Source organism: Seriola aureovittata, chromosome 14, assembly GCF_021018895.1.
Source record: "Seriola aureovittata isolate HTS-2021-v1 ecotype China chromosome 14, ASM2101889v1, whole genome shotgun sequence".
NCBI classification, from domain to species: domain Eukaryota; kingdom Metazoa; phylum Chordata; class Actinopteri; order Carangiformes; family Carangidae; genus Seriola; species Seriola aureovittata.
In genome coordinates this window covers 11829095-11854066 of record NC_079377.1, presented here as the reverse complement: position 1 = coordinate 11854066, position 24972 = coordinate 11829095, and the positions used below count along the sequence as shown (strand labels likewise).

The 24972-nt window shown below is 39.8% G+C and overlaps 3 protein-coding genes across 5 annotated transcripts; 1 reads left to right on the top strand and 2 right to left on the bottom strand.

Annotated features, from left to right (window-relative positions):
- Positions 1–725: 725 nt before the first annotated feature.
- Positions 726–10131, bottom strand: gclc (glutamate-cysteine ligase, catalytic subunit). Its single transcript, XM_056396165.1, has 16 exons — positions 9469–10131; positions 8297–8409; positions 5328–5510; positions 5079–5192; positions 4706–4764; positions 4271–4407; positions 4041–4115; positions 3735–3851; positions 3114–3252; positions 2813–2925; positions 2609–2701; positions 2398–2502; positions 2208–2289; positions 2006–2115; positions 1586–1706; positions 726–1489 (listed from the first exon to the last, which is right to left on the bottom strand). Exons 1-16 carry the CDS (start codon positions 9616–9618, stop codon positions 1308–1310), a joined length of 1893 nt encoding a protein of 630 aa, XP_056252140.1. The 5' UTR covers positions 9619–10131; the 3' UTR covers positions 726–1307.
- Positions 10132–12522: 2391 nt separating this feature from the next.
- klhl31 (kelch-like family member 31) lies at positions 12523–16720 on the bottom strand. 2 transcript variants are annotated; one of them, XM_056396185.1, is made up of 3 exons: positions 16581–16720; positions 14344–15549; positions 12523–14260 (listed from the first exon to the last, which is right to left on the bottom strand). In XM_056396185.1, exons 2-3 carry the CDS (start codon positions 15516–15518, stop codon positions 13528–13530), a joined length of 1908 nt encoding a protein of 635 aa, XP_056252160.1. In that variant the 5' UTR covers positions 15519–15549; positions 16581–16720; the 3' UTR covers positions 12523–13527. The 2 variants fall into 2 exon arrangements, with proteins under 2 accessions (XP_056252160.1, XP_056252161.1); XM_056396186.1 differs by having other exon boundaries at positions 14344–15546; positions 16581–16678.
- A 732-nt stretch (positions 16721–17452) lies between these two features.
- On the top strand, positions 17453–23203 carry eloal (elongin A, like). Of its 2 annotated transcripts, none has more exons than XM_056396183.1 (11): positions 17453–17757; positions 18773–18829; positions 18933–19045; positions 19153–20119; positions 20204–20300; positions 20413–20580; positions 20665–20762; positions 21687–21867; positions 22009–22123; positions 22654–22760; positions 22918–23203. In XM_056396183.1, exons 1-11 carry the CDS (start codon positions 17680–17682, stop codon positions 22977–22979), a joined length of 2043 nt encoding a protein of 680 aa, XP_056252158.1. In that variant the 5' UTR covers positions 17453–17679; the 3' UTR covers positions 22980–23203. The 2 variants fall into 2 exon arrangements, with proteins under 2 accessions (XP_056252158.1, XP_056252157.1); XM_056396182.1 differs by having other exon boundaries at positions 17454–17757; positions 20201–20300.
- The last annotated feature ends 1769 nt before the right edge of the window (positions 23204–24972 follow it).

Genomic DNA, 24972 nt, shown 5'->3' with positions numbered 1-24972 from the left:
AAATAAATAAAAATCTCTCTCTAGGGAGAACTTTTCTAAGCCCATTATGTGCAGAACTAATGACTTTACCATCAGCCTCAGTTATAATTTATATTTAGTGCAAATTAGCAAATGTTTGCATGCCAACACACTGAGATGGTGAGCATGGTAAACATTATATTTAACGGCAGTATGTCAGTATTTAGGGAGGGATTTAACCACATTATTTATGTATGTGGTTATGGAGCTGTATTTTGGATGCATGTAGTATTACAGTATATGAAAGAGCTCAGTTCAAAGCACTCCAGCTGTGCTGCTCTGTCAGATACTGACCTCTGACCTCTGCGGAGGAGGTAAGGAGTAGTCTCTCAAAGGCATCTAAATATCTCAGCATATTCATTTCTTATCTAGACTTTATCCTGTGACATAAAAATGTGGTTTATTTATAACAGTATTTATAAGAGTCACAATGCTGTGTCTTGACTTTCTGTCCTCACAGGTTGCCTTCTTACATTAAATGTTGTAAATGTGCTGACTGCAGGGATTCCAGGGAATGTCAATCAAAATGCTGTTAATGTGGCTGGTTGGAAGGATTTCAAGACTTTCTTTTATGAGCGCTAATCAAGATCAGGCTTAATGATGATGCCTTTGTGCTAGCTCAGCCAACATATTGGAGAAATTAAATTAATTCACTTTGGCTCCATTAAATAAAAAGCTTTCCAAAAATGTAAGAAAACTTGACTAACTTACTGTTGTACAGATTTATTTTGAAGCAGCATCACATTGCAAACAATGGTTCACCATTTCCATTTAGATGCAACATACCTTCAAGGTCCCACTACAATTTCAGCAGAGCAAAGCAAACATTTCTCTTAAATGCAAAAAAAAAAAAAAAAAAAAAAAAAAAAAAAAATCTCTACTAAATGCAAAGAAAGCTCATATCGAGAAAAAAAATCCCCATGATGTTAATGTTGTAAAGAGTGGAGGTACAGTATTTACAGAACACAAGATTAAAAAGCAGACTACTGTACAACTCTTCGCTACACTTACATTCTCACACAGATAGGCTTAATTTCCCGAGAAAAATAAATACACATCTGATTTCTATTACACAACCTTTTGCATGTCTTAACCCTATTAAAATAATTTTGTAATCATAAAAATCTGAAACAGTATATATACATATATTTGATGCAGGTGTGTTTCTTACAACACACACATGCTGTCTTGCATTCTCTCACACTTGGACCGCTTTCGTTCCGAGCCAAACATTTGGTCTCTCTTAACATGCGTGTTTTTATAATGACAAGGCATTTCTACAGTGTTTCTCATTTGAACTTGTTTACTGGGTTTCCAATGAGCTCTGGGCATTGCTCTTCGCCTTTTGCAATCCTGTCGCACTTTCGGAACAGGTCGTAGTTGATCTTGTCAGTGAAGACGCTGTCCTTCTTATACTGCGGGTGTTCTGCGACAAATTCCCTCATCCACTTGGCCATGGTCATCAGTTCTCCTGTTTCATATTAGCAGAATTAAGAGAGTTACGCTCAGAGAAAATCTGCTTATGGCTTCAGAGAACATTGAGTTTTTTCCTTTACTCCACATTTACCTGAGGCACGTTTCTTGATGAGCTTCAGATAATTCAAAATGGTGCACCTGGTGTCCACATCAACCTCCATGTTTTCCAGATAGCAGTTAAGGATCGGGATAAGCCCTTGAAAAACTCCCTCCTGGTGATTTAAAAAAGAAGAAAAGAAAAAACACAAGTAATTGTTAGATGGTTTAAAACAAGAGGAATACAATCTATATACAGTCTGTATACAGTCATGCTAACAGCTCTGTGAGACTCAGCTGAATACTCACAACAACAAGAAGTTCCCAATATCTTTGAATTACATCACAAATGTTTTTACGAAATTTTGTGATATTTCAGTCCGGACCAAAGTGTCGGGCCGAACGAATCATTGACATTGAAACTGAGCCACACTGCTGGCATGGCTCAGGAGTCAAGTATAAATATAATAATCACCTTTCCGTTGATGATTGTGTCGATGCTCATCAGCGTGTACTCCTCATTAGCACCGTCAGTCTCCAAACCGTTCTGAGCAGAAGGGGTACCATCGAGGACCGGGTTGCAGCCTATTGGTGGACAAAACAAATGTATCTGTTTCTCCTATCTGACACATTCACCATGAGCATCAGCCTCAAGTTGCACTTTTTGTTCGACCCACCTTTGAAGATGTCCTTTCGGAAGTAAAACATGCCCTCCTGGACCGCATTTCTCTTCTGTGCGACCTTCATGTTTTCATCAACCTAATGAGAGACATGTTTTCTGTAAGAACATAACAAGGACCCAAATGTCCAACCTCATCAGGTGAGTTTCTGTTCATATAATCAGTAGAACTGTGTGGCGGTTTTCACCTTCGACAAAGGGATTAGGAAGTCCAGTTTGTAAGACAAGATCACTCTGGTGAGCAGAACGACAAAGACCACGTATGCAGCGTTTTCAAAGTCAGTTAGCTGCACCTGAAGAACACAAGCAAAAATAAATATTAACTCACTGTCAGGTGTTTTTTTTTTTAGATTACAACTGTAACCTTAAGTAAGTGGTGATGGTGCAGTTGGTAATTACCTCCATGGGGCGGAACTCAACTCTCCAGCCGATGTCAGAGTTCGGAGGTGGAGGTTTAAACCTCATGGTCTGCCAGTTGGTCGACTGGAGGTTCTGCAAGACATCGTGTGTCGAGTGTAAATAAATAGTCAGATATGCTGAAGTCAAGCCTGTATGTTTTGCTTTCTTCTCAGGAAGGTGCTTAAGGAATACTGGAAACGTCACCTCGAAGTGATCAGACTCGTTTTCATCGTCCAAGTGTATTTTCTCCTCGAAGACAGAGAGTGGATCTCGGATGAATAGGTGAGCTATGTGTTGGGCCAGGAGCTTGTCAATTCCTATCAACAAAAAGCTAATTATTCATTTCTTTTCTTTACAAGCTTTGTGGATTTTGACTGTCAAGCTGATTATCCTTCATATATTTAAAATATTTAAATATTTAAAATATATCTATTGATGACAGCATGGATAATATACATTTGTTTTTTGGACAAAGCAGTCTCTCCATTTTCCCAGATGACGGTACCTGCACTGAGCAGCTGCTCGTAGATCTCCTTGTCTATCGTCAAATCAATGTCATTGTACTTCTCACCACAGCTGGACAGGTAGCTGTCAATGGAATCATATCTTGACTTGAAGATCCTGTACTTGTTGTTTTTCAAGGGCTGCAAGGGAAAAAGTCATTTTTCACACATTAAACTCAAAATACAAACCAAAAAACAAAAGGAAAAAGCACCATCTAGTTATCACAGTAAAAATGTTTGTCCTTGAGAAAAGAATTTAAGATCAATCAAGTAATTCAAACAAAAACAGCAGCATTTCCTTAATTGGAAAAAAAATAACAAAATAACAGTATTATCACATGCACGTAAATGTCAAGATGTATTTTTAATTTTAAATTGAACATTTAGTCAACATCATTTGGTTATCTGTTGGTGACAGAGAATGCTGGCTCAGATCAAATTACAGACGTTTAGTTCTGTTGAAGATGAATGTTGAAAAACCAGACTCAGCGGCTTTCAGTGACAGAAGAAACATGAGTGGTTAAAACTTAACAAAGCACCTTCCAAATAAATTACATGTTCTCATGACTAAAACATATTTTCTGCACACTAGGGGTGTGGTTTACCCAGCTGCACCTGCTCACCTTCAGGCCACGTTCCTCCGGTGTCCTATCATCCACTGAGGCAGAAATAACTCCCCAACGACAATCAATATCTGACACATAGCCTCTGTAGAAGGGTGAGGCTGCACTCAGCGCCATCTTTAAAGAACAAGATTATTCAGTGTAAGTTGCGTTTAATGACATTATAGGACACTCTGATGTTTTTCATCTACAAAACAAAACAAAAAAAAGGTTGAAAGAAGAGTCAGTCAGTGTCTACTTCAACCTTTTTATATATATAAAAAAAAAAAACTAATCAGGAAGCACATGTTTTATTTATCTACTCACCACAATGGGGCAGAAAGTTGCTAGTTGGTCATAGAGGTATCTTGCTTCATCAATGCTGCAAGCCTGGAATGTTACCTGCAACATCACAGTAAGAAAAGAGGCTGAAGTACATTTATAAATCACTTATTGGGATTGTAAAGTTGCAGTCCCGGTTACATCATCTCTTCTTCACTAAAAACAAAAAAGGACCGTTCAAGGCAACAAAGCCTCTGGGATGCCACATTCAGTACCTGCAGACAGCAGTTGCCCATGCCAAAGCCCATGGCGTCCATATAGATGTGGTCAGGCAGAGCCGCCCTCGCTGCTTCACCATCGTCCTCAGGAAACTCCTCCACAAATGGCGATGGAGTGCACTTGTCTTTGTAGACTGAAACATGAAAAGGAGTATCGTCTAATTTATTCCATTCAGTCAAAAAAGACAGATGAAATGGATCAAAAACTTTAACTGCAGTGATCTGCACATTACTGTCTATACCAGAGTCTGCCCATATCTACAACAATCAATTAAGAATATTGACTGGCCAAAAGCATTAAAAATATTATAGCATTATAGAATATTATAGAATATTACATTTTTTATGGAAACTATACAATGAATCAGTAACAACAAATTACAATAACTATTTCATAATACTGTTTATATCTTTCATTTCACTCAAACTTACTCGGCACATTAATCGCGACTTTCTCTCCTCTTCTGTGACGTATGTTTCTGGTAAGGGTGCTGAAAAAGCAAATCCATGCACACACACATACACAAATGCAGATTTCATTAAAAAAACAAACAAAAAAAACAAGAATAAACAATCAAAGGAACTAAATCCATGGTATGTCCTAAATCTACTGACTCCTACAGTAAAAATGAGGCAACAACAATGACTACAAACTGGTATGTGGTTGTATTATAGGTTCCTTAATTAGTTGCTTATTTAAAGACATTTTTGCTGCAATATAATAGTCAATTTTTTAATTCAAAACCGTATCAGTGATGCAACCACACATGCACGCTGAGCTGAGGTTAAAACCATGAAGACTTACCTGAATCTCGGGTGTCTGTTGATGGCTTCGTCTGGGAAAAACAGTGACTTCGACACTCCCTTCTCAACAGGAGTTGGCCGGTGCTCTGGTTTTGTGAAACCTGGGCAACCTAACCTAAACATACAGAACTATTATAAGGCTGCTAGACTATATATATATATATATATATATATATACATACACAAACACTTTGTTTCTATATTGTTCTTATATCTAACAGTTTTTAAAGGGTATTGTAAACCAAAGTACCTTGGAAATGAGGTGATGGTGCAGAGAGTTTCATTCTGGTTCAGAACGGATGAGGCCTCTCGTCGTCTCTTCCCCATGTTGCCCTCCACAGTGTTGAACTCTGACATCGTCCCACCGTACGGCTGCCCTGGAGTTCCTTCAATCATGTAGCTGCCATACTCTGGTCTCCAGAGCGTGGGGTGACTGTGGAAAATAAAAAAGTGTTGTGGAAACGTTTCACAAAAAAAAAAAAAAAAAAAAAAAAAAAGGTCAGCAGGAAAGAAGGCCATTAAGAAAAGGCCTCGATCTCAGTGTCACGATGAGCCTTCTGATTAAATAAACTGCATAAATTCTCCCTTTATTGTATGGCAGCCATAATCTTGGCGGGACAAGCGAACTCAACGTATTTGTGCTTCAGAGCGTACTCTGTGGTGTGTGCGACAGAGGGGCAGTAATGAGGAATGCATCGGCTCTACTATTCCCACTGCCATTGGTATTTTCCCTGGGTGAAGTTGGCTCCACAGATTTAGACCGACGTCATGGGCAGCGAGCAAGCATAACATTCATGAGCTTGTACAAACACATTTACACTGCCTGCAGAGAATTCCTCTTTTTTTAAAGAAATGTTACAACAGCTTTGACATGCAAATGACATTCCCCCTCCCCTCGTTCTGATCCTTATCACTCACATCACCTGTACATCCTGGAAGTTTGTATAATTTTTTAACAGGTTCAGCCCTAACATTTGATACTGAAAATGAATTGGCACCTATTTTGAAAATTTAAAAATCATTGTAGTAATTTTTTGAGCAAAAATGCCAAACATTTGGTTTTCAGCTTTTGTAATGTGAGTATACTTCTCTTTGTCATACTCAATAGTGAAACTAATATATTTGACATTTGAAGACATCACCATGGGAAACTGTAACAACAACTTGTCACTATTTTCTGACATTTCTGACAAACGGTTAGTCTATTAATGGACAGAATAATCAGCAGATGCATTGATAATGAAAATAATTGTAGTCGCCTAGATGCAATCTGGATCTTTTAGACATGATTTCAAAATGTCCACACCTGCCTATATATTCCTCCTATACAAAGTTCCTGCCATTGACAATACTCAATCAAAACAATTTCAGGCTACAAACTTAATGAAACTCCATGGACACATTAAATTATGCCGTGGCAGAAATCAAGAAAAAGCAGGTGTAAAAAAACGCTGTAACTCCACGGGGGCGTAGTGAGAACTATCACTCTAAAATGGAAGAAGATTGAAAAAAGCCAAGTCTTTTTCTTTTTTTTATCTATAGAGCTAATCTCAGTATTTACACGTCATTGGTCAGAGATGAGACCTAAGACCGCAGTAAAAGATCCTCTGCAGAGATGGGAGAGAAACACATCTGCAGACCCCCCCATTCAGTCTATATAACTGCACTTAATGATTGACAGTGAGAATGAGGAAAGGGCCTCTCTGGTCTTCTAAGACAAAGATATAACATTTTGAACTGAATTCCAACATCGGAGGAAACACGGCGCTTATCACGTTGATACTACAGTACCTACGGTGAGGCCGGTGGCAGTGTTATGATATGTAGAGACTCTTTAGTGGCAGGAACCAACAGTGTTCAGGACTGACCAGAGTCAGCTCTTCGAAAATATGCAAACATCTCAAAGCTGTTTACTGACCTTTATCCTATGACCTGACGGTGCCCGAGGGGATCTGTCTCAGTGAATGTGAAGAGAATGAATGTGAAGGAGCTTTAGCTGCTGCTACTGGTGCTCTGATATTTTTTGATATTTATGATAAATTTGCTTTTACATGTCTGAAAATGCACTTAACTAAGACAAAAAGAACTAAATCTAACATACTACCTTTGCTGGGGAGGAATCAATGACACTAGGAGAGAAATTCAAATGTTACTATTCATAGCTTTTTAAGTAAAAGCTGTTTTTAAACATCTCAGCATCAAGTTTAAAAGGGATGACACTTGTTTTTGTGCTTTGTGCATGGGAGCAAAAGCACACAGGGCGTCAATCATGACATATTATATGAATGAATGGTGACTTTGAAAGTCAAATTAACAGTCCTTGATAAACAGGCTTACAGGCATTCTGTGTGTTTGACTGGAGGTTGGTGTTGCCTTCCTCTGCTGTACTCTACACCAATAGCTCCTAGTGTTGCAACCCCTTAAAGGTAGAGCAATGTCTACTTGTGACCCCTCATCACAGGTTCTGTGATGAGCTGTTCAAACAAAGACTGGTTTTTCCTTCACAGACTCATTTGAGTGTTTTTTTAGTTGCCTGAAGAGAAAAATACATCAAATATTTTTGCAAAAGAAAACAAGTATGAGAGAAAAAAACAGAAATAATGAATATATAATTTTTGTAGATAAGTGTTTTTTTCTTTCTCATGGCTCCTGACCATGTGACTCCTAAGATTCAATTTGGGATCCCAAAAGAGGAACCACTGCCTCACACAATAGCAAATGTCTTCCATTTTGTAAAGATTTGTTCATTCTTTCACATCGATACAGCTGTTTAAAGATTTGAAGCTGGGTGGAGCTATGCTAAAACATGTATTTGTGTAGGTGTCGTAGTAGGAGTTAGCCACTCAAAACAAGCAGGTCTCTGTAAAAAAAAAAAAAAACAGAAGTATTTGGCCAATGTCCATTTTGCCTGTACATTTGGCAACAGCAACCCTTTTCTGGGCAGCTACAGCATGTGTGGAACTACGAATCCTAAGATGCATTTTCAGCAACTGTTCTCGTCCTCAGCTGTCACTATTCATATTTACATCTTTGTGCCAAAGGGATGCCAGTCAGACAGGTTTCTTGCACTCTGGAGATGAGGCATTACTAGCCTTAATAAAATATAAGTAAATTGTGACAGTCTTCTTTTAAAACTGTACAGTACAAAGACATTTACAACTTTTATCTCCAATATATTCAGCTGACTGTTCAGACATGTGCTGTGGAAAGCTTACTTACTTGGGGTTTATTTTTTCACCCTGGTCTTGGAGGGTTTCCAAAACATCTCCACCATTCAGGACAAGTCGAACCTTCTCATCTTTGTCATCCAGTTCCACCAACATGTACTCAACCTAAAAGCAAATAATTGAAAACAAACAGGACACAGTGTCAAACCACAGTCACACACGGCTTCATTCGAATTCAATGTAAGCTTGTAACTTCTAAACCAGGTTTTCAGTCGGTGCTAGACTCCAGGACAAAGCAGACGTGTTTCAAGATCAGACTGGGAGGCCATCACATCAATTCCAATTCATCAGTCATGTTTCCTTGACTTTGACTCTGCTCCCCTGTAATCCCCTGTCTGAAAGAGGGATTAATCTATAACAACAGCATTCCACATTGTTCGAAATCAAAACACTTTGTTCAAGCTGTAGCACACTGAAGTTTTACGGACTGGTGGCGGGCAAAAACTAGAAATGCAAACTGGTGTGAGGTTCTGAAAAGCGTAAAGAAAGAGTCACAACAGGCATCAGCTGAGCCTTCAGATCCTATGATACAGCTCAACAAAGAGTGTCTTCCTGAATTACTAGTTTTAGCAGACAGTTACTAGGAAAATTGATGCTAAATATGTACATTTATAAGAAGCTGTTGGATAACCATCAGTGATTATGTTAGACAATTCTCAAAAACACACATCTGGTTCTAGACTCTTTATTCTTGTAAAAATATTCATATTTGATATCAAAAATTCAGTCTGACAATGGTTATACAGTGTTATTCAAACAGATCCAGAGTAACCAGTAACACCAGGTTTTGACTGTTATCTTCTCAATCAACTTACATGTAGATATTAGGGACTGTTGTATAATGGACAAATGTCAATGACAGCAATACAATATTGGTTGTAGGTTGCAATATTTATTTGAAATTAAATGTGTTTTTCTTGCAGCGAATGAACTAATTCATTCTTTTTGCCTTTTTCTGTATCAATAAAAGACCATTGTTGCATCATGCACAACCAAAATGACTGACAGATCACACACATTAACAGCAGCAACAACAGCAACAGCAGCAGCAGCAGCAGCAGCAGCAGCAGCAGCAGCAGCAGCAACAGCAGCAACAACAGCAACAACAGCAGCACATTTCCACATGTTGGTTCAATATAATGAGAAAAAATAAATGTTTCTTACCTCATCGCCCCATTTCAGCACATCTCTCTGACGATCCTTCACCTTGTTGTAGATGTTGAGAAACTGAATGATGCCGTGCTTTCTGATGTGGTCAGCATACTTCTTGGTTTCTTCCCAGTTCAGTGGAGACCCTTGTGACAGTAAACCCATCGCACAGACAGGCTGGAAGGTGTAAACTAGAGGTTGGTTGCTTCTGCTGGCTACTTACACTGAACCGGCACGCCGAGCGTTAGCTAGCTAGTTTGTCCACCTCGCACGGAGCTAGCATGAAGTCTCGGTCCAAAAAAACGGCAGGGTCTGGATCCTCAGGGTGCTGTCAGAGAGTTCTCGGGCTTGAATTCAGAGTCTCCGGGTTGCTGTTAAGCGGCGTGCCCTGTCGGTAACCTCAGCTGGGCATCCAGAAGAAGCAGGCCCCTGCTCATCACCTGCTAATGACCGGTTAGCACGGTAACACACACCCGTGGGCTGATATAGCAGCAAAAAGTAAAGTAAAAAAACCCTGACGAGTTAATGAGTGCGTGCTAGCCTTGGCTCCGTTAACGACGGCGGACTGAGGCTGTTAATGTGCAGCTCTGCGGTGGGCTGACAGCGAGGTGGACCTGTAGGTAGGTCGTTGTTGCCAAACCAATCTGCTTCACGGCGCTGGGTTGAGTTCAACATATGAACGCCCTCCTGGCTCCACACACGTGATGCCGTCAGGCGGAGCGGAGAGCGCGATGTCGTCACCATGACTCAGCAGTCTTCGCTGCTTGGCCCCTCCCACTGAGCTGTCAATCAGACCGGGTGGCGATGCTGCGTTCAAGGCTGTGCTGGGGACAATAGACTCAAGGTAAGGGAAAAAATGGGAGGAGCTGATGGAAGTCCGATTGACTTTTTCTCCATTATAGACCCCTTGAACTATTTCATTTTCTTTCCCCTTTTCACCAATCAATTAATTGACCAATTGTTTCAGTAAACACCTAGTCTTCGTTGGTGAAAACTGGAGAAAAGTGAGGTAAATGTATCACTGTAAATTCTCCATCTGATATAAGTATTTGTGAATAAGAGGCTCACTCTCCTTCCATACCTAGAAAGCTAAATTATGTAAATACCAACTTAGTGTGATAAACACAGCTGTTAACCATAGAATGTATATAAAAAGTAATTGACACTATATAAGCCATTTACTTCATTTAGGACACAATACATATTTAAAATGTGTTTAGAAATGAATGTTTTAAAATGTAGGCTATTCTTTGTTTTGATTTATTTTGGCATTAAATTGTTGTAGCACAAAGCAGTCATTTTCTGCTTGTTTTCTGTAATTAACACCTCAAAGCTATTTACTTACCTCGTCTCTTTATTGCCAAATGACAGCATTAAGAATGAATGAGTCATGTTTACAACTAGTGCATGGGATGTGCCAGCTTGAACATGGATGCAAAATCATTCTAGAAAAAAAGGTGATTGTAATAATGACACAGCAACACTTCTTAGAGGGTGTATCTACTGAACTTAACGCACGCATGGACAGAAAATCAAGTTATAGGTCAATGAACTGCATCCAAACAATAATGTGGTTTCAACACTGACATTTTATTGTTTTTCTGGTTTGCTTTAGACTGACTATTCCACATACTGTCTGTTAGTTATGACTTCACCTGATCTAATCCGTTCATAGAGCTGCTCTAGTAACAAGCCAGAGACAGCTTGCCCAAAATGACTGTGTGGTGTAGCTATTTTAAATATACACAAATGTATCGCTGGCCCAAGACACAGCAATGAGGAGGTTGTTGATGTATGAATTTACAGAGCCACTAAAACCTGGAGACTGCAGCAGAGCAAAGAGCACAGGTCATATTAAAGACCTGGGAAATCTGGTTTATACTTTCACAAGCTGTATATGTTTGGCATACAGAGTAACTGACAAAGTATAAAGGAGTATGTTGCTAACTTCACATTTGCTGTATAATAATGCAGCAGAGTATCAAGCACAAAATGCCTTCCTCCCTGTCTAAGATCAACAGTTGTCATGGTCCAACTTCTTTTACCTCTTGTTGGATGTTGCTTTATTTTGTTGTTGCTTAAACGCACCAAACAATGAAGATCACGATGATCCTTCATCAACAGCATACATCCTACTGCTATTGCTGCTATTAGAAAATGCTTTATGTTTCTGTTATGTGAGCCTGATGGCTTGTAAAAGGAAAAAAAAATTATGTATATACATATATATATATATATATATATGGTGGAGAGATGCCTCTCTGTTTTCTGTTTGGGACTAGTGGACTTGCACATCAGAGGAAACAGTACACCAAAAATGAAGTAATGTGCATAATGCGATAGCCCTTTTATGCATTCATTTGGCTCATGTTACCTGAAGTCTTGTTTCTCTGCTCTATGTTTGTTTGCAGTGTAAATGAGTACCTCCACAGGAAAATGAAATCTGTGTGGTTTTACAGTCATTATGTTTAATAACAAATTAGAGTCAGACTTGGTGTTGGCGCACAAACACTTATTTGCTGTCGCCTTGTAAATTCTTAAATGTGTGTAAAGATAATGTAAAAATACACAAATGCATGAGTCTGTTGGCTGGACATATACAATATTTAAACTCTTTGACATCAGTGGTGTAAAGGATTAAAGACAGGAAGTCAAAAGTGCATACCTCATGATTCAAATGGGAAACAGAAATGTAGCCCTCTAAATGGCCTCACCTCTTGTTCCTCCTCGTCTACAAACACTGCAGCTGATGCCAAGCAAATCTGATGAAAGTAAATCCTTACATTGCTGTTTTCAATCCCATCAAGCCATAACAGTACCATGGCCTTTTCAATAATTTCCCAAAGGTATATAAGAAACCACCAAAAAGGGCAAATAGATTTGAATTGAAATAAAGAGCAAAAATAAATAAATCCTATGTACATGTAAGTTTGTCAATTTATAGTGGTCAAAAACAAGCCTGGCCAGTTTTTTTAGTAAGTGTATAAATACATCTCTTTAAAAGACTCAGAAAATTATTAAAAACATATTTGCATGGAAACATATAATAAATCACCACAGCTCATAGTATCTTACACTTCATCTCTTTAATTTAAAGTTAAATTTAAAAACAAACAAAAAAAAAGAAAAGACATGAGCAGTCAGGGAATTCATGAGTACTGACTTCCAGGAAAGCTCAGGCTGACAACATCATTCCCAAGTCATATTTCTCTTTTTATTTTTTACAAAATAGTTTCCTACTGTCACATCTAGGCCCATTCAACCCTCATCATTCCAACATCTTCCCAACAGAACAGTTTCCTTCACACTGATGGTGTTTGATCACACAACATACGACACGAGACTACTGATTGCTATACATTAGACACATGTAGAGAAACTGCAGTCTTAGTGTGTGGTGTGTTTACACACTAATCACAAGCACCTACTCCTGGTAGGTGATGCAGACACTTATTCCAGCTCCAGCTTTCTGACACTCATTATTCTGTTCAAGTATCTGAGAATCACAGTAGCAGTTGTCATCATAAACTGGACTGTCACAAAATCCAGCATTATTATTTCAATGGCACTGGGTAAAAAAGACAGTTATGTTACAGATCAATTTCCACACTGATTTTATATTTTAATGCCTTCCATATAACATTATATTTGCTATAAAAAAGGGTTAATGAAAATCCCAACTGATTTGGCCCCAAAAGGAAAATTCTGTCTAAAAATGATAAAATTGAAACATATTGCTCTGCACCAAATGCAAACTATTAATGTCGAAATAAAATTTAGTTTATGACTTCTCCTTGCCAGCACTGGCTTCAATTTGCTTTAAATTAATTGAATTTTTTTCTTTTTTCTTTTTTTTTTTTTTTTTTTACTAATTTTGTAAGAATGTGTTCCCAAATTCGTAATTTTTGCATTTTACTTATTTTTGCTCATCTGAAGAAAGTTGATGACCATTTAAACTGACCATCTTAGCCCCAAAAATGCGACTGTTGGTAGAGTTGAGAACCAATCTTTATGCAACAGCCAAGTTCGAGACCTTTGGACATGTAAACTACACCATTAGTATCACTTAAACTCTTATATACTGACTGGTGCAGATGAAACTGAACTGGCTCTGGATTCTCGTGTTTTTCGTGTGGGTATGGTGACGACACAGCATGAGATGCCGACTGTAGCTTCTGGCAATTCGTCATCCTCAGTCCATTCATTGAGGTCAGGGTTGTAAACCTGAATGCATTTCTTGTACTTCTTCTCGCCCTCGTTCCAGCCTCCGAGGAGATAGACCTTGTTGTTCAAAATGGAAATACCGGCTGTGCTCACTCCTGTGTGAAGAGGCGTGCTGTAGCTCCACTGCCCGTTGTGAGGATTGTAAGATTCGACGGCGAGGACATCCACTCTCTCCCCACGACCTCCCAACTGACTGCCACCGATGACGTAGGCTCGGTCTCCCACGGTGGCAGCGCAATGCCAGCCTCGAGGTGTGCTGAGACTGTTCTTATCCTGCCAGGTGTCGGTAGAGGGGTCATACGAGCACACAGCCCTGGAGTAGGCGTTGTTGATGTAACCACCAGACACAAGGATCTTGCCCTCGATGACGGAGCTGGCGTGACAGCAGCGGGGCACTTCCATGGGAGCTTTCATCTGCCACTGGTTGGAGGAAGGCACATAGCACTCCACAGAGGCCTGAACACCATCAGAGTTTCGCCCTCCGACGGCAAACAAGAGGCCATTGAAGGTGTTGAGGCTGAAGTGGGTGCGCCTCTGGATCATGTTGCTCAAGTGAATCCAAGTGTTGAAGCGTGGGTCATATCTAAAGACAGAGGGTATTTTAAGTTATTTCATAAGTCTACACAAACGATTTTGACAAATGTCTTTAAATCAATTAGTTCTTACCTGCAGAAGTTGCTAACAGCATGTTTAGCCTGATTCCTTGCATCATTCTGGTCCTCACCACCTGCCACATACAGGAAGCCATCCAAGACTGCCACACACTGATTAAAGCTCTTTGCTGGCATTTCTGTCAACTTATTCCACAGGTTATCTGCATCTCTGTAGAGAACATCCTTGCTGAGAGATTTCTCTGTCAAAGCAGGACGTCCACCAATTGTGAGTACCACCTTGAGGCCACCGCGTACCTTTGTTCTGCGTGACTGGAGGATGTTCTGTTGGTATGGAAGCAGATGGTAATTCATGGCGTCAACAAGGAGACGGTGGCACTCGGGGTCTTGCATCATCCTGGGCGCACTCTGGACATGGTTCACCAGGTCTTGGGCAGAGATAGTGCCGAAGCGGATGAGAGTTAGGAGATCTGCTGCGTATTTCAGCCTCTTCTCGTCAAAGTCCAACCACTTCATGGCAATCTGGAAGGCGGTGACCTCAGAGGGGAGCTGCAGAGAATCATCAGACAGGAAATCACTGATCTGCTCATAGGTGAGCTTGAGGAACTGCTCCATCTCGGAAAACTCGATGAAGTTCTCCCGCATGAACTTCTGAGCCGCCTCCTTGGTTTCTTTGAGGTCGTAGGCATCGGCGATGTTGCCCACATACATACAATTCTCCACGCTGAGCTCCTGCATGAGGAAATCACTGCACATCTTCACCAGGCTGCCGATCTGCAGCAGCATGGCTGCAGCAATAGTGCTGCCGATGCTGTACAGCGACAGGGTCAGCTTTCCGGAGTATGCGTATGTGATTGCAGTGGCGAGGCCGACCGGTGAGAGGTCGTTCAAGTCGATCTTTTGGAGGGCAGAATCCTTCTTCAAGATGTTACGAATGTACTCGCTGCAGGAGGCCATGACAACCTTGTGGACGTCAAATGATTTTGACTTGGTGGCGACTGTTAGATCACAGAGGAAGCTCTCTTGTCTCATGTTGCTCATACCCTCCAGGAGGTTTGGTGCGTACACAGAATCAGTAACTTCAGTTGAAATGCAGCTGAAGCCGTTACCTCCTTCTAACAGAGTGTTTAACCCATTGATCTTGTTGATGGGGCTGTCCTCAACCATTATGGTCATTTCATTTATGTCTCCTTTACTCTTTTTGGTTGCCTTGTTCTTTTTGGGTGCCATGGCTGTAGCAGCAGAACACAGCCCAGACCTTCTGGAAATATAAATACAACATGTCAAGAAACCACATTACAGGAAACCACATTACAACTTGAGGATGACGCAAAGAAATCAAAGTGGTATCATAACAGTCAGGCAGATAAAGCTGTGTGCTACAGATAAATTGTGACAGATATGAGTTATTCTCGCAAAGAATTGGCCAAGATTTAATTTAGTCTGCTCATTAAATTATCGGTCATGTGGCTGAAAAATAAAGAGGGGATGAGTGCATGACACATTCACAAGACTGAACTATATTAAAACAGTTTATATTGCTGAAATGTTTTGAATTATTTCATATCCTGAGCTGTGCGTTTGCCCTATTTTTAGGGCAATGTGTTGTTTTCTTTGCCCCAAACTAAACAATAATGTTGGATTTAAGGAGAGGAAGAAGAAGACTTTTTCTTACATTGTGGAGTTCGTTCAATTTATTTCAGCACATCCAGACATTGACACCTATAAAAACATGTGTGCTACCAGGTGATGCTGGAATGAGTGAGTGCGTCAACATGCCCCTCTTTGCATCTGTCACAATTTATCAGCAGTATGTCCAGGAATAGCAACACTGAACGGCTCTCCCATGACGTTCCTTTTATAGACTTTGAGGCATGAGCAGCAGGCCTCATGTCCTCTGACTGTTTAAATTCAGATTAGGGCAAATCTTCTTTTTTTTTTTTTGTACCTTTTCTTTATTTTACTGAATGCCTTCAAGCTTGTCCTGGATAAATCTGCAATTAATACCAGCTACAAGACAAAAAAGTTTCATGAAAAGTGACCCATTATTTAACTACAACCCTTGCAAAGTTGAAGCTTATCAGAATAGCTATGTGTAAAAAAAAATATTTTTTTTTACAAAAAGGTCAATAACTTCAGATAATTTATTTGCCTTTTGGAGCCAAAGTAAGTGAAAAAAGAACGTATTTTCCATTCTAAAATGACCGACCAAAGCTGAAGCATTAATTGCACCATGTTCCCTTTTCATTGCTAAAATTGCAAACAGTCACAGCATGGGAAAGCTCCACTTACCTGAGAAATGAAGTTGAGGCTGGTGAAGAAGGAACTTGTACCTCCAGTTACTGGAGCAGGAGAGAGAGACCAGCAGTCACCCCTGCTGAAAGAGACATGCAGTTAACTCCTCCTCTAAGGCAGTGAGTGCCAATCAAGTATTGTGCAATGCATGTGGGAGAGGGCAGGGACCATACACCCCCCAACCATACAGTGTCCCACAATAGCTTCCAATCTCTTGATGTCAACATCCCACCGAAGCTCGACGTCATATGAAGAGTTTCATTTTGCTTACCACAGAAAAAAAATCACTAGCTCTTAGTGGTGCAAAGAGCATCTTGTTTTAGTATCCAGGTAGAAATACTCTTTTTGATATTTCACTTCTACAACACTCTCCATGGTAAAACTAAAATTAAAATGACCTTAACTTATTGTTGGACGTGATCTTCTAGACAATCTAAATGGAAATCAGCACAATCATACAAGCATCAGTTTGTTACCGGCACATTAGATAACGTTATCCTGTAGCTTTCTGTGCGGATGATATACAGCACAAAAAGGGGAATACTGTAGTTAGGAAGTGTAGGAGAGTCCCCACCATCTAGGTCCAGCTCATATTACATTACTGCTTTCTCTGATGTGTTGGTTGATGCAGGCTTAAAAGTGTAGCCTAGGCCGCAAGTTCCTGAAATACATTAATTTCCACAAAATATTTAAGAGTCAAAATCATGTAGGTCATGGACCTTGACTTTTGAAAGGATTTCTTTCAAAGGCCTTTCATGTCATATTATGAGAAAATCCTCATGCCATGTCTAACAATAGACAACCAATCAACAGCTCCTAAAGAGGGACCTGCAGGTACCCAGAGGACCAAGGGGGTTACATTTCAGAAAGACAGTTTATTTTCAATATCTTAATTTTGTTCCCCTTTGCAACATTATGTTGATATGTGTTTGTCATATACTCACATTCGCATGTTTAATATGAATTGGTTGCATGAATTCCAAACCATACTACACCCCACATCATCTGTCGTCGGTTCCGCCCCATTATAATAATGTCATCAATGGGCGCGCGCTGCCCGGTGTGTGTGTAGACGGTTTGCACGTGAATCGCCGTGATGGCCAGCAGCTCTGATGTGGTGAAGAAAGTCATGCGGCTCAAACTTCAGCTCACAGACACAGCAGAGACTGCCACGGTAGATACAACACATACATGCATTTTTAAGTAAGTCAACAGAGCAGAGCAAGGGGAGGAAAGCTGCAGCCTTTGGGATACTACAGGCTACTCTTACGGTTCTTTAGATATGTCTGCCCGCGTTTCCTGTTTCTGAAGCGTTTTTTTCTTTTTCTTATCCGCTCCACACTCAGTTTTCTCGTCTTTCATTCATGGCTTTGTTGTAATTTTATAAAGGCAAATAAAAAGCTCTGGGCGTTGGTGTAAACATTAGTCTACTACCACCTGCTCTCACATTGGAAGCTATAAAAAAGTGAACTGAAGTCATGATGAGGCCTAATTGACAGTCTCCTCTCTGCAGGCTGTGCTTTTTTTCTTGTATCATGTGCGGACAGGCAGAAGCGGGTGGGGGCTGTTTGAGTCAGTGACATGTGCGCTGCTGCAGCCACACTTCACTATCGTGTTGGGGTGGGGTTGGGGGGTCAGGCCAGGCTCTGGTAGATGGGAGGCGCTTTTGCTGCTAAAATTGGCAGCTCCTCCAGTTGTTCAGCTTATGGCTGCCGTCCATCACCCATGAAGGTTGTGACGCTCTGCAGGCTTGTTTAAGTTACTGTTGCTGCTGCCTTTACATAAACTGGCCAATGTTTAGTTTCTTCAGATTAAATTAAGATTACATTAAAATTTGGAACGTGTAACCTGAAAGCACCTAATTCACCCACATAGTGAGACTTTACTTACCAGCAGTAGCATTATCCATTTATAGTTCACAGTAAAAGGAGCACCCTAAGTGGGTGTGAGGTTCCCATACATAACTTCTGCTCTGAATGCACAATCAGCAACTGTGGTGATCCAAAACCAGGACTGCCATATTTGGCATGGCAGGTTTTCTTCAATTTTGTTCACATTTTAGCAACTATTTTTCCTAATTGCGTGTGTGAAAGCCATGTCCAAGCACATTAGATGGTTGCTCTGACACTATTTTAAAAGCATTAACAACCTCACCAGAGGGATTAATGTGTCAATTACTCTCTTTCTAGGTTCTTAAAATCTTGCAGAAACTCAAGGATCTGGATATCACACTAGATATTCTTGCTGTAAGTCTCTTTTGGCAAAGAATGGATATTGTGTTTATGTTTTCACATGCATTTTGCATAAGTTAAGTTTTCATGGACTGCACTAACAAGTGTCTACATGTAGGAAACTGGAATTGGCAAAGCAGTTAACTCCTTGCGGAGACATGAACAGGCTGGAGAATTTGCCAAGTCACTAGTTAAAGGTTGGAAAAAACTGGTCCCTAAGGAGTGCTCAAGGTGAAGCGTATTTAAGTTTGTAATTGTATTTATAATTCGGGTGTAGAATAAAATTAATTGTGCTTAATTTGTATGTGTGTGACATCTTGAATCTTCCCTTGATGCAGCCACACAGAAGATGGGGATGTGTCAGAGACCATGTCTGTTAAAGACAAACTAGACGACCAAAACTGTTCAAACACTGGAAGTTTGACATTAGAGGATTTAAACAATAACTGCTCAACATCTCACAGCAAGAGTCAGGAATCCTCAGATGAGGTCTTCCTCAAAACGGAGAGTGGGAAAACCGCTTCACTGAAACAACAATGTGAACAACAGAAAGGAAAAGAGAATGAAAATGGAGAAAAAAGTCACCAAGAAAACCAGAATATCTTTCAGAATGACATCGTGGAAAAGGAAATTGGAGAGGATCAAATAGACGTATTATTTGCTTCCAAGAAGAAAAATGATCAGAGCGACAGAAAATCAGGAGATGGTGATACTTTGCTTGGAAACAACTCAGAAGACACTCATCAGAGATCCAGGTCTGACTCCAGAGAAAAGCCGAAAAGCAACTCTGATGATGGGGGATTTTGGCCAGAAAAAGAGTCAAATAAGAAGTCAAAGCCATCAAAAGAATCATCGAAGGAAGATGAAGAATCTTTTTCATTTGAGTCCAGTGACAAAAACTCAAAAACCTTAAAATTGGCCAATGCCAGAGAGGACAGGTCTTCAGGAAAATCGAGGAGCTCGGAGGACCAAAAGAGAAAAAGGAACAAAACGAGCAAAGAGAGGCATGTCGGTCCTGAACATAAACAAGAGTCTGAAAGTAAGGGAAATTCAAAACACAAAAACAAAAAGGCCAAAATGAAACACAAAGACAAGGAAAGTGTCAGTGACCAAGAGGAGCCCTCCAAATCCTTTGAATCGTACTTGAACTATGACGTTAATGTTTTCAAGAGAAAAGAGCGATGTGGAGTAAAGAGAGCTCCCAGAAAAATCAAGACTGGAGTAAAAGAGGAAGCAGCAAAAGATTCTGGCATGAAACTTTTCAAGTCACCTGTGATGTCTATAACTATTAGCCCTCCAAAACAGGTAACAATAATCTTAAAAGTTTTCCTTGTAGAGTGCAGGTCATGACTGATTGATATTGACCAATGATATCTCTTATTTTAGAAGTTTGGGGAGTCTGTAATGGACCTGATGAGCATTCCTTTACCTGCTGTTCTGCCTGAATGGGAAGGGCCCTCCAGTGTTGAGTACTTTGATAGGAAAGGTAATGTGTGTGTGTGTGTGTGTGTGTGTGTGTGTGTGTGTGTGTGGCAAACACAGCTGCATTTTCGCATTGGTTATTTCATTCTTGACATTCATTCTTTCTGCCTTTAAAGTTGAGAGGGAGTCTGATTTCTGCGACGCCTCTGAGGACTCTGCCGTCTTTACCGGTCAGCGACTTAACAAGAAGATGCAAGTGTACTCTGGTGCCAAGACCGTCTTCCTCCCAACCATGATGAGCTTATACCAACAGTGTATCCGCATACTCCAGAACAATATTAACTGTGAGTAAAGCCCAAAGAACCTTTTTTGCTGTGATGTCTGTCTGTCTGTTGGATTTATATTTAGGTGCAGGGATCTCTTCTCAGTGCTTTATGAAACTGGCGGAGTCCCATTTGAAATCCTCGAGCCAGTGTTGGAGAGGTGTACGCCGGAGCAGCTGCTACGCATTGAAGAATGCAACCCAGTAAGAATGTGATGTATGAATAAATTTAGTGCAGACACGCACTTTGTGGCCACTTTATTAGGTACACCTGCTGAGCACTGGGTCTGACCCCCTGAGGCCCAGAGGCTGTGCGAGCAACTATATATATATATATATATAATATATATATATATATATATATATGTATATATATGTATATGTATGTGTGTGTATGTATACACATTTTTTAGTCTATGTTTAGCCTATAAAATATCAGTGAAAAATGCCTGTCACAATTTCCTAAAGACCGTGGTGACGCATTTAAATGTCTTGTTGTGTTGGACCAACAGCACAGAAAACAAAGAAGTTGATGTTACAGTATAATAAAAAATTGAGAAAGGCAGAAAATCCTCAAAATTAAGAAAGTGGAAAAAAAACTTTAACAGTCGATTATCAGAATTGTTACAGATTAATTTCTATCAATCTGCTAATTGATTAATTGGTTCAGCCCCTTCTTTTTAGCTGTCAGGAGTAAACACATGATGGTGTTGCTGCCCGACAAGTTCAACAAGTTACACAATCAGTTTCCGGTTGTCACTGTTACTCTTGGCTGTGTACTGCCTACCTGTGGCCTTCTTGTTAACTAATCTGATGGGTCAAGGTTTAGGTTTTATATCCACAGAGAAGCATTAACTAGGTGCTCTTTGTTAAGTGACGCTTTTTCTGAGATGCTTGAACCACCACATCAGGCACCGGTAGTCAAGGCCTGCTGTTAATGAGCAAGATTACTTAAGGTGGCCACTGAGTGTGTGTCAGTTTGTTCTGAAATTACCTTTCTAGGTCAGTTAACATATTCACAGACCTTGGGTACAGATTAGAAAAGTTACTGTAAAAGTTGTGATTAGGAAATAAATCTGTCCACAGGTGTTTATTTGTCGTTAGCCCTGTAACTATTTGTGTCCGCAGATCTACATTGGAGTGTCAGACCACATATGGGGGAGACACTGCCAGAGGGACTTCAAAGACTCCAAGCTTCAGGAGTACGAATCGTGGAAAGAGATGTACATCAGGTTGTCTGAGGAGAGGGAGAGGAAGCTCCAAAGACTGACAAAAAGCATTGTATCGGCCCATTCTAAGAAACCCAAAGGTGTTTACTGTACATAAAATCAGGCTGTTGCTGAAACTAAAACTGAAACTATATACAATGTATATTGTAGAAGAATATTTAGTTTAGTCCTTATTACGTTCTGTACACTGTGACACTTTTTTTTTTTTTTTTTTTTTTTAGGTCGGCAGGTGAAGATGGCATTTATTCACACTGTTGCCAAGCCACCGAGAGATGTGCGAATTCAGCAGGAAATTCATGGAACTGCTGTTCAGCAGCCTCATCAGCCCAGGTGCAGGTGAGTTTCACCATTCTTAATATATAGACAAATATCTACATATTTATATTCATATACAAAATACTAATTTCAGGTTGTTTTCCTAATTACAGCTTTCATAAACAAACCAAACATTTTATATAAGAGCCATTCATTGCTGTGCATTTGATTATCTTCGGTAAAGCATGAACACCTGGTAAGCCTTGTGCTTTGCTCTGCTCCTCTTCCACATAAAAGCCCTTAACTACAAAGTGATCACTCAACAACAGCAGCTTAGCAGGGTCATAACCTGTCGGAGACTCGTGTGATAACAGTGAGTGAAATGCTTTTTGGGTGAGCTTATCCAAACACAGGAATTGGAGCAATGTGCTGGATAAACTGGTTTTATTCTGGTTAGGGACGGCCTTGGGTCCTTTTGTTGTCAACTTGTGCGACATGGGATGTTAAAAAACGTGGATGGAGACTCTTTTTTGTTATTTTATCTGCATTGTTTTTGCTCTGAAAATGATAACTCCAATTCTGCACTGTGCTGTTATTTCACAAATCTCCAGCGTCAAGGTTCAGGACAACAGACTGAAGCCGAGTTGTAACGAGCCCAGCCGGTCCAGCAGCTCCAGCTCAGGGGGAAGCAATACACCAGACCCTCGCAAAAAAACAAGTGAGCTGACAAGAGAGTATTGTGGATGCAGATGTTACTTTTTTGTTGCTCTTTTTTTTCTCCAGTCATTTTCATCAAAGGTCAGAATGAAAGCTATACATTTAACTTGTGTGGTCATGATTTACATTTTATTTTTATTTTTTTGTTGTTCTCACAGGAGTTGCTCCAATGATGGCAAAGTCCTTAAAGGCATTTAAGAAACAGTTTGGACGCAGATAAATGCTCGCATACGATCTTGCTATTTACATTGTGAGGATGTGGGGAAAAGTGCACTCTATCATTCATTAACTTTGAACAATACCAGGCCTTTGTTCACTTTAGATTACTCTGTGTTGTTTGTCTTAATATGCAGGCAGCAATTGCCATGTTTTTTTTCTGTATAACTGAATTTTCTTCACCATTAAATGGACTATGAAATCAGCAAATTCACTTGATTTTTGACATTTTTTGTCTTTTCAATCTGTTTGAGCTGAACAGAGCTCAGTGGTAGGTTATTTAATGGGGTTTGGTTCCCCCTAGAGGATGGATAGAGAAATGCTATTTTCTGTATATTTACAAATGTCTCATACAAACTCTTTGCTATACATGACATTTTTTCTTCTAGCACTGCATCAAACAAAATCAAAGTGAACCAAAGAGCAACCCTAAGTGTTACAACTGACGGCACATTTACCTTGGGTTCATTGCTCATAGTATATTGTCATAAGAAGTAGTCGTGCTTTTATCTGTTTTCATCTTGTTTTGTTGTTCAGGTCCACAGTTTGTCGTCATCCACCCAAACAATTTAGAAAAAATGTCAACAAATTATGAACATAATGAAAAGAAAGCAGGTCTTTGTCAGTTCACTAAAATCCCCATGATGTTGTTGTGTTTCATTGGGGGGGGGGGGGGGGGGGGCGTCTGCTGTCTGCCACCTCTCAAGGACCCTTCCTGTCTATTTTTGTTTTTGTGGTTATGTTTAAACAACTGTTGGAGATAGTAGAGGAGAGGCTCTGAAGCTGCTGCAGGCTTCAGCACCACCTGTGGCCGCCTGCTAAGACTGCATCATTAATCCATCTTCATAGTTCAGTTTATTAGTTTGAGGTAAGCTGCTATTATATACCTATAGGACTTGTGAATCTGTTTTTATTACTTGTAAGTTGTTAAATGTTTACTTTTTTTGAGGTGAGAAAAGCATCAGAAAGTTGTGAGTTTTATCATGACTGTTTAAACACGGCAGGAAAAAGACACAAATTGCTCTTTTTAAAAAAAAAAAAAAAAAAAAAAAAAAAGTGGGAATTTCAAATTTTGTCAATTGTCAATACTCCCAATCAAAACTCCATATACTCCAAACGTCAGAGCTGAAGCCCTATTAACCTTGGATGGTGGTGGCAAAATAACCGGATGGTTAATGACACTACTACCACAAGGGGACCCTGCAACAGAAGCCTGGAGCTGACCTTGACCTCTAAACTGGAAAGGAGAAAAGTGTAAAATAAAAATCGAAATAAGTATCTTAAAGGTTGACATGAGTGTGCTTATTTTTTTTTTCATTCAGAAATTGAAATCTGTCAGATTATGCGTCTAGAAAGCTGAATCACAAATCGTGCAGGATGTGACGTGACGTTTTACATAGACATACATTTATTTGCTGATAAATTATTTGATGGATTCTGGCTTTCGGACATGAAGTAAAGCTAAAGAGGGCATGACTGAAAAAGGACAGGAGAGGCACGTTGGCATGGCTGGATTACCAGCAGGGCAAAGTGCAGCCAACCACCAAATGGCCCCACACTGGGTTCACTGTGTAGCAGCTGATTTGTGGTTTATCTTGCATATGATTAATTGTAACTTTATTCATGAATATACACAGAATTTGTAAAGTGCTATATTCATCAACATGTGGAACTCTTTACCCACATAACTCAAAATGGATCAAGACTGGGATCATTTTAAACATAATCTGAAATAGTTTTTAAAGATGGACCTGTCAGGAATGATTTGCTACTTGTTTCATGGTACATTTATTGTATTGTTATAAATTGTTTCTGTTTTGTGTATTGTTTGCGTCTTGTGCTGTGGTTGTATGTTCTTGTTGAGTTTTGTGTTGTTTTTTGTAATGTAGGCTATTTTCTGGTTGGGGTTTTATTTTTATTTTTGTGGTTTTCTTCTTTTATTTTATTGCATGTATTTTAAAAGCCAGAAAATGCAAATTAGCTTAGGCTATAAATCT